At 35.9% G+C, this 9,427-nt stretch overlaps 1 protein-coding gene across 1 annotated transcript; it reads left to right on the top strand.

Moving 5' to 3' along the window:
- The first annotated feature begins 4,246 nt into the window (after window positions 1–4,246).
- Window positions 4,247–8,237, top strand: HOXC11 (homeobox C11). Its single transcript, XM_063444810.1, has 2 exons — window positions 4,247–4,956; window positions 6,592–8,237. The coding sequence occupies exons 1-2, from the start codon at window positions 4,260–4,262 to the stop codon at window positions 6,822–6,824; spliced, it is 930 nt and encodes a 309-aa protein (XP_063300880.1). The 5' UTR covers window positions 4,247–4,259; the 3' UTR covers window positions 6,825–8,237.
- Window positions 8,238–9,427: the final 1,190 nt, after the last annotated feature.

Raw genomic sequence — 9,427 nt, 5'->3', positions numbered from 1 at the left:
CAGCAATATAACAATATAACAGGGCATTGAGCACACTATCTGCTTCCTGTGATACACACTGACACACAAGCAGTGTTCACAATCCAACGCTTTACTGGGAGAATAGAGAATTTCAGAGACAATATTAGCATCTTGTTCAAAATCAAATTAATTGGCTGCATGACACGAGCTCTCTGTTTCATTAGTCTGTATGTGACTACTATTTAATTTTTTACATACATTGCATCTGTAGAGCTATTAAGTAGAGAGGTGACACATTTAATACTTTTTTTGTTTTTTTAAGCATACTAACAATATATATATGTTATTCCAATAAAAAAGGTATCATTTCATACTACGGTACTCTGGTATTTTTACATCTTTTATATATATACACGCCTGCGCGCACACACACACACACACACACACACAGACAGACATTCTATATATATGCTCAAATAATGAATACAACATAATTTCTCTCTGTCTTTCTGTGTAGCTATCTCTGTATCTCACATCAATCTAGCTGTTTATCTGTCTCACTCACTCCATTTATCCTTTCTGTCTGAGAGCCTCTCTGCCTCTCCTATCACAATTGTATTTATTTCACCTGTACCGCGAACAAATAACCTAATATATTGGTTTATAAGACTGTGACAAAAAGTATCTCATACAAAAGTCTGATTTTCGCATAAAGTCGTGGCATTGATAAAATAACATAATACATGCAGATTCCTTTTCACCAACTCGTTCATTGTTTTTAGATGATTATATCTCCAGCCTTGTTTTATGTCGTTTTTTTCATTCCATCTATTTGTCAGAGCTTTGAACAAAAGATTCATTAACACGAACACTGTTAGAGATTGGAGATCTGCAAGTATTAATTAACAGCTCAATCAGGAGTGGCAGAATTTCCTTAGAATAACATTCGCTTTCCACTCTAAATGTCTGTGTTCTGTATATGTAACTCACCACGTTCCAACTTAGCACAATATTTTAGTGATCTGTTTTGTGTTTTTTGCAGAGGTTTTTTTTTTTTTTTTTGTCTCTCTGCACTTTTGTGTCGCCATGTTCCTTCGTATTGGGGGGTTGGGTGCACCAAAAGAAAATCCCAGACTGCAGCTCTATTCAGCATTTTATGATGGCCAGGAAATTGACATTGGTCAAATTCAAGTGCTCTGGCCCCCCAGCTGTCTATGTGGCAAATGCTGCAATGAGCTTGCAAATCCTTTACTTTTAACATGGGTTAAACCAAACCATAGGTCAAGCATAACTGATATGTTCTTACCCTGTGAGGTCTAGTTGTGAAAGTCTAATAGTGAAAAATATCAATAATTTTTACACTTGCTCTCTTACTTTACACTAGATATATTATACTATATATATACGTGCGTGTGTGTGAGTGTATGTGTATTTCTGTGTGTGATTTTGTGTGTGCTTGTGTTATCTATCTGTCTGTTAGTCTGTCTGTCTGCCTTTCTGCTGTCTGTCTGTCTGTCTGTCTGTCTGTCTGTCTGTCTAATCTATCTATCTATCTATCTAGCTATCTTTCTTCATGTGCATATGTACATAAACCTGCATATCTAGGTGTATATGTGTGCATGCGTGCTTCATGGGTGTGCAGTATATACATATATATTTGTGTGTGTTTCTATGTGTGTGGTGTTTATGTATGTCTATAAGCATCTCCCTTTCTTTATATGGGATATTGTAGCTGTCTGTGTTGTAATGGATGGCGAACTGCGAGAAATAACGACTACCATAAACAATAGCTTAAGGTTATTAGTTTGTATCAGGTCTATCAAACGCCAAGCAAAAGAGCCAGTGACACTTTAATTAAAACTTGCAAGCTCCAGGCAACATTTCAGGTATAAAACAGGTAGATTGCAAAACAAAAATAAATATGTTACTCAGACACGTTCATGATTAGAAACAGAAGAAGAAGGTTTAATTAGTTGCTTATAATTCTGACTTGATTCATATTTTTACAATCCCTCGCTTTCTGCTCTATTTCATAAAATATAAATTAATGGATGATATATTGATACCTTTAAAATAAGTCCTCATTAACACGATGTGTATGCAGATGCTTTCATTGAAGTCAATCAATTGTTTTCTTGTTTTGGGATTTTTTTTAACTTTTTGTTCTCTTTTATTAGATTTTTCCCCCTTTTTTCATTGATCTGGTTTGAGGCTAATGTACTAAAATTAATAATGTATAATTTAACAGTGAATCGATCAGTTTCCTTCATTTCGAAATGAATGGACAGAATTAATTCAGATACAAAATCTAAACAACCTTTCTAGCTGCTAACGTATAATGTATATGTAAATGTTTATATTTAGTATATTTACGTAGTTGTGTCTATATGTACATTTAAAAGTACATTTTGGGATCATATACATCTATTGTGATATATAGCGTATACTATATATATATATATACTGTATATTTAATTTATGTAACAGTATTTAAAATAAAAATGAATGGGTAGTGATTGTTATGGCCCGTAAGGAGACATCTATATAATTTGTTATTGTGTCTGATTTGTGTTAATATGTAGAATATTAAAAGATACAATGAATCAGTCAATAAAACAGTGTTATTAACTAAAGACAGTGTGTCCCTTGTTTCAAAACACATAAAGACTTGTGCATGTAAGTAGGAAGAAATAATAGCATTTGGGAATAATTTATTTTATTTAAATGATTCGAGAAATGTAAAATTGCACAGAACATTTAACCCTTTCTCCACAGGCCTGCGGAACAAAGCAAGTATATATACGAAATGTATGCTACAGGAAATATATATATATATATATATATATATATATATATATATATATATATATATGCAAAAATGATTTTAAATTAAGGTCCAGATCACGTATTTCTTTTTTGTTAACGCGAATTAGCCTTTTCTGATGCAGTTTGAGTTTGATCCTAAAAGGATGGATCTAAGTGTAAGACAATTGTATTTTTTTTTATTTTTTGTATTTGCCACATTAAATCAGTATTGATCTGTTAAAGCTAATCTGGGCTTTGTACCGTTCAATCTGAGCAGGGGCATTAAATGCGACATCCACAGTGGTGTACATTAAAAAACAAATGCTGGCTAATTTTAATTAGGAAGCTTTCACATTAAAAGTGTAATACAATAAGGATCAAAGTTTTGCATTGTTGTACACTATATGTAAGAAACCTCATTGCAGGTAAGCTTTACATGTAGCATTTATTATTTTGTTAATGTGCAAGTGAGTATCTCTGCAGAAAGCACAGCTCTGCAAACTGTCTGAGTCCCAATCCTGTGATTTAAACATTACCTACAGGGTATTCCTGATATATTGGGATAAGGCTGGAGTAGTTCTAATTCTTCTGGGTTTTAAACTGCTTGGAACCCGGATAGGAAGGTCAGCATGTAGTTTCAAGCTATGTGTGTTCTGAACTTTGAAACATTGCCTTTTTGTCAAGTTAAAGTCTGGCTTATTTTAAGTTTCATACCTCCAAGGTGGTGATTTATACTGTGGCTGACATAAAAAGCATCTACAAGGAGGCAATTAGTTATTGGAAGAAGTCAGTTAATTGCTCTCATTCTGAAAGTAACCTCTTATATGTAGCATCAATAATATACAGATGTGTAGGGTCTGAGCTTTAAGCTGATTTTTACAAATGTTTCAGGACTTGCTGACCCCCCAAAACTTGTGTTGCCCCCAAGCAATTTCATTTGAACTCTCCAAAAAAATGTTTTAAAAAGTTCATTGTGTCTCCCTCAAAGTTGAAGCATTAGGTGGGAAAATAAGAGTCGACCTTTTTTCTAGTGAGTGCAAATCCCCATGACAGAGGAACCAAATCTAGAAAGCAGAGACCAAATTGCAAACTTCAAAAGCACCCCCCTCCCTTAACCCCCCCCCCCCCCCCCCTATTCTCCCTCACAACCACCCCTTGAAATGAGTCTTACACTGCTTTTCCTTCTCAATGCACACAAGGGGAGTTGCCTAAAAGAGAAAAAAAAAATTGAATACAAATCTGCAATTGATTTTCATAATGTTTCTGCGGTGTTTGAAAACCAATCGTTTTTGAACCTCTCTCAGATCTTACCTAAGTGAACCCTCCTACGCCTCTAAGTGCTCGGGACTGATATATGGCGATATCTAGCCCCGGCATCACGTGCTCCTGGGGAGAGACTAAGACGGACAGCGCGTCATCCAGCCATCCCAAAATTTTCCCCCTCTGCAGATCGCCTCCAAAACATCTATCTATAGAGCCAGAAAGGGAGAAAGATGTTTAACTCGGTGAACCTGAGCAACTTTTGTTCCCAGTCACGCAAAGAGAGGACTACCGAATTTGGAGACAGGACAGGCTGCACCTCCAACCTGTACCTCCCCAGCTGCACCTACTATGTACCCGAATTCTCCACCGTTTCCTCTTTTTTGCCCCAGGCCCCTTCTCGGCAGATCTCTTACCCTTATTCCACTAACCTTTCCCAACCAGTTCGGGAGGTATCTTATGGCTTAGACCCTTCCAGTAAATGGCATCCTAGAAGTAATTACGCCTCTTGCTACCCTGCAGCAGAGGATCTGATGCATAGAGAGTGCCTCCCTCCTTCTTCTAGCATGACCGAAATGCTAATGAAAAACGAAAGCGTGTACAGCCACCATCACCACCACCACCATCACCACCATCCCAGCGCTAACCACCCTTCCTCAGGATTCTATTCCAGCATGAGTAAGAACACAGTGTTGCCACAAGGATTCGATCGCTTCTTTGACAATGCATACTGTGGGGCAGACAACCCTACCGAAGACTGTGTGTCCAAGAGCGATGGCAAAGTGGACAGTGACCCCCAGGCTAGTGCACTGTCAACCGGAGGGGACCAGGGTCTGGATCCGGAAGACGAGGAGGAAAACACTAACCCAGGATCATCAGCCTCGTCCACTTCGGTTAACAATAAGGATGCAAATAAAAGCAGCAATTCCAGTAGGTAGTGAGAGTGTGTGCAGTGTGTCTCCCAGGCAGCCAGGAGTGGGGAGGTGAAGGGGGCTAGCCCGGTGTTTTGTCGGTCACATTTTTATGTGGAGTTTTATAAGCATTCAAAGGATTTTATTAAACCTACAAAAGCTCTTTCTTCCAACGAGAGGGGAATTTTTACGATGGGAAAGCTCTTTGGGGGAGAGGAAAAAAAGGGAGAGAGACTAAGTGTGAGAGAATAGAATGAGAGTGAGTGAGAGACAACAGTCACAGGAGAAACAAACAAACAAGTAGATTTAAGGCATTTTTTGGGGGGTTGTGAGTTGGAGTGTGGGAAGGGGGCAGTTTGTGTGAGCTGCAGACTTAGAGGCAGATATTCACTTTGATCATGAACTTTCAGGGCATTTTAAAGGGTTTTGTTTGTGGGCTGTGGAGGTGAAAGGCAATTGGGCAGAACATAACCTTGGCTTCCTGAGTCTGGGATTCAGAGTCTCTTCCTGCTGTTTTCTGTATTAATAGCAATCCATGCAGGGTTGTGTTATATGATGCTATGGTGATGATAATAATAATTCTGCAATAAAGCCCATGCACAATCCTACTATATGTGTATATTTGCTCATTTTATGATTCTAAATGCTGATATGCCTTATGTCTCCCTGTTTTCCTTTGTATGCATGCCTTTAATAAAATAGGACGTCATATGCATGTTCATTGCCTGGGTAGATATCCCTACATCCCAATATGCAGGACATATTACAGTATTTAATAAAATAAACAGGGTTTCCTTTTCACTGACCAGCTTGCATTCAGCTTATCCTGACAAAAGGGACAATGCTCTCTAACTGCTTCATCTATACTCTGGGAAATCCAATACCTACAATAGCTAGTTGTATTATAGATATGTGAATAGAAAGTTATATTTTAAATTTGTTTACCGTTGTATATTATCTTACACTGTATTGTATATATTTTTTTCTGCAAGTGCAGTGTTTAGAATGTGTTCATACAGATATATACAATACAGACTGTGGTACAAAGATTTATATATATATATTACATATTATATCAAACGTGCATATAGACAGACAGACAGACAGACAGATAGGTAGATAGGTGGCTAGGTATAAAGATAAACACACACATACACACACACACACACACACACACACACAATAAGTAACTTGTATGCACATCAGTATTCTTTAGTAAAATATATATTTTTTTATCATAGTAACATCATGCTACTTGAATATATATGTGTGTGTGTGTGTGTATGTGTGTGTTCATATATAGAGACAATGATCGTGCATACTTATGTATACAAGCACACACAAATATATTTTTTTCTATGTGTGTGTTCTGATTGTGTCTTTCTAGTGCATTTGTGTTGCAATGTATTTCTAATTATGTGTCTGTATTAGCACTATGTGTACCATTCTATTACTAATGGCAATATTAATAATTAAAATATCATTGTACATGTATTAAGCATATAATGTGAGCGCCTGAAATGGCATGACTGATGCTGCATGTTCCTTAATGTGTACTCCATGCTGTCACAGGACATACTGTCAACGTGATATCACTTTTGGGAAAGTTGTTGCAGTTTGTCACTATATCAACCTTGTTTTTATCATTTTGAAGGTGCCCCTCGTACAAGGAAGAAGAGGTGTCCCTATTCTAAATTCCAGATCCGAGAACTGGAGAGAGAGTTTTTCTTCAATGTGTATATTAATAAGGAGAAGAGGCTCCAGTTGTCTAGAATGCTGAATCTCACCGACCGCCAGGTTAAAATATGGTTTCAAAACAGAAGAATGAAAGAGAAAAAACTAAGCAGAGACCGACTGCAGTATTTTTCTGGGAATCCGTTGCTGTGAACATGTTGATGGTGTAAATTGAATGCACTGTACTGGTGAGGAGTGTTTGTCCTGCAGAGGATAGGAACATGGCTTACATTCTGAGTCCTCACTCAAGCTCAGAGTACCAGCCTCATTCTGTTACATATTACAAGGTAACAAAAGGAGGAGCACTTGGTAGGACTGAACAGCATTTAAGGACAGACATGAACTTCTTTTTTATTTAACTAACTGCTGAAGAAATGGATTCTTCAATTTGCTAGATCATTCATTTCAAAAAGCCTAGAACTGTGAAAACATGATTATTCTTGCTATTGTTTTTAATAGACTATAAGGACGCGCCTATCACAATGAAGATAATGGCCAAAGTTTTTATGAATCCACGAATTGTGTTCTTATATTATCGATATTTGTGAGTGTATGTGTGTGTATGTGTTAAGGGAGAGAGAGATGTGTGCGTGTTTGTGTGTCTATGTGTGTCTGTACATGCATATCTAAAATACATTTTCTTAGTTATTTTTCCTGTTGTTTAACATGTCCCCATTTGGACCTATTTCCCTGCCTCAAAATTTGTTGTAATAATTGTTAGTGTGTTTTACATCAGAGACAAAACACAACTTACAATGTGTTTGCGCTTTCTCCATTTTTCTTGTTTAGATTAAACAAACAAACACATTAGACACCTTCAAGGTAGGTATGCAGATATATAACACACATATATACCCACATGATACATACCTTGTAGTGTGTTTATTCAGCTAAAAAGAAAACACAAGCACGCGCACACACATATATTTACAAACACTCACATACACATATATGTGTGTGTTGTATGTGTCTGTGTGAGTTTGTGTGTATGTGTATGTTTTGTAGAGATTTTGGATGTGTGGTAGCATTTCCACCATTTCCACTTAGCTGGTCCTTTCACAGTGTTATTTTTTTTTTTTTTGTATTTTGTATTTGCCTATGATTAAATGCCCATAGGAGTCATAGTAAACATGTCTTCATGTACAGAAAAAAACATGGAAGGAAGTGACTCCTTGTTGGATATGTGCAATATTATACAGTTCTCATATTTTCACCAAATTGGTTTGGCCCAAAGAAATCAAATGTAACATGTCAGCATTTTCCAATTTTCAAACATCCTTTTTCATAGTATAAAAAAGAAAAAACCTAAAAATAAAAAGATGGTATTTTTTTTAAACATAAGTAACAAAAAGTAACAATTTACAAAATCAACCTGGTTACAATTTTCTTTTAAATAGGGTCCGAATTGTGTTATATACATAAGCACAAATGTTTAATTGACAAAGAAAAAAACATACAAAATAAACACAAAAATCGGTGTCTACAAACAGATCGGGTTACTCACGAATAAAAACTACAGTTTATCGGCAATGTTTCATGCATGTATCTTTCTGTATACAATAAATAAATGCCACCAATTTATTATAATTCTGATTACCATGGTTATTCTAAGACAGTATTGCAGACAAAGCTGTCCTTTGTTTTAGGAGTCTCTATAAAGCTCTGCTAACAGTAACATAGGCTCTCTTGTGTGATGTATATGTGGAAAGTCAAATTGTGCTATTTTACATGTGGATATATCTATGTATATATACATTCTGCAAGAAAGGAGAGATGCTCTCTGTGCTCCAAGGAATGTGGAAAATATACAAATGCAAAGCAGAAAATACACACGATTTGATCCAATAAAACAAGTTGTTAGATTACTAGGTCATTGTGAAAATGTACAAAATAATGTTATAGGGCCATGTTTCCCATAAAACAAATTGCAAATAAGTAAGGATTAAACAGCTGTTGCCAATGGTTTATTTGCTTACAGTGAGGATTAGTGAGGAGATGCATGGTTACAGTTTAACACTAAATAACATACTGCAGGCATTAGACCTTGCTGAAAGAAAAGTCAAAGAGGCGATAGAAAGGGCCTGGATACATTGTCACATGTCTACCTGGATTGGACACACAGTAATCTACAGTCTGTGTCACTGTTGATTTAACATTGAAAATAAAAAAAATAATAAAAAAATAAAAAAAACACCCACAAACTACAACGCAGGGAGAGTAACAAGACACTCACTTGTATTTATGTATTATATATGTTTGTGTGTGTGTAATATATTAATATGTGTATGTGTGTATGTATATATATTCAACTCGTACATAATATACATATATCAACCAATACACATTAAAGGTATATTTTTTGTTTACATGGGATGAGTGCCAGAAACAGCTATTTTTCTGTGTATATATATATATATATACCCTCTTGTAGTTTTATATAATATATAGTTTTATATATATATATATAATGTACGAGTAAAAAATACATATATATTTATATAAAGTTTGTGCGTGAGAGTCTAAAAAATATCTAAGTATGTACAATTACATACACACACACACACACACAAATATACATATACACACACACAAGATCCAGCGTGCTCACTCATCCACTAAACAGCAACTTCAGAGCTCACAGATTTTATTAGTTAAAAAAATAAAAAAATAAACATTTAATGTAGGAAAAAATAATGGGGGTTTAGTTTCAGTATATGATCATACATTGCACAAGCCTGCCACAGACAGACACGCAG

This window comes from Pelobates fuscus, chromosome 1, assembly GCF_036172605.1.
Source record: "Pelobates fuscus isolate aPelFus1 chromosome 1, aPelFus1.pri, whole genome shotgun sequence".
In the NCBI taxonomy this organism is placed as follows: Eukaryota; Metazoa; Chordata; class Amphibia; order Anura; family Pelobatidae; genus Pelobates; species Pelobates fuscus.
This window is presented reverse-complemented; position numbering and strand designations above follow the sequence as displayed.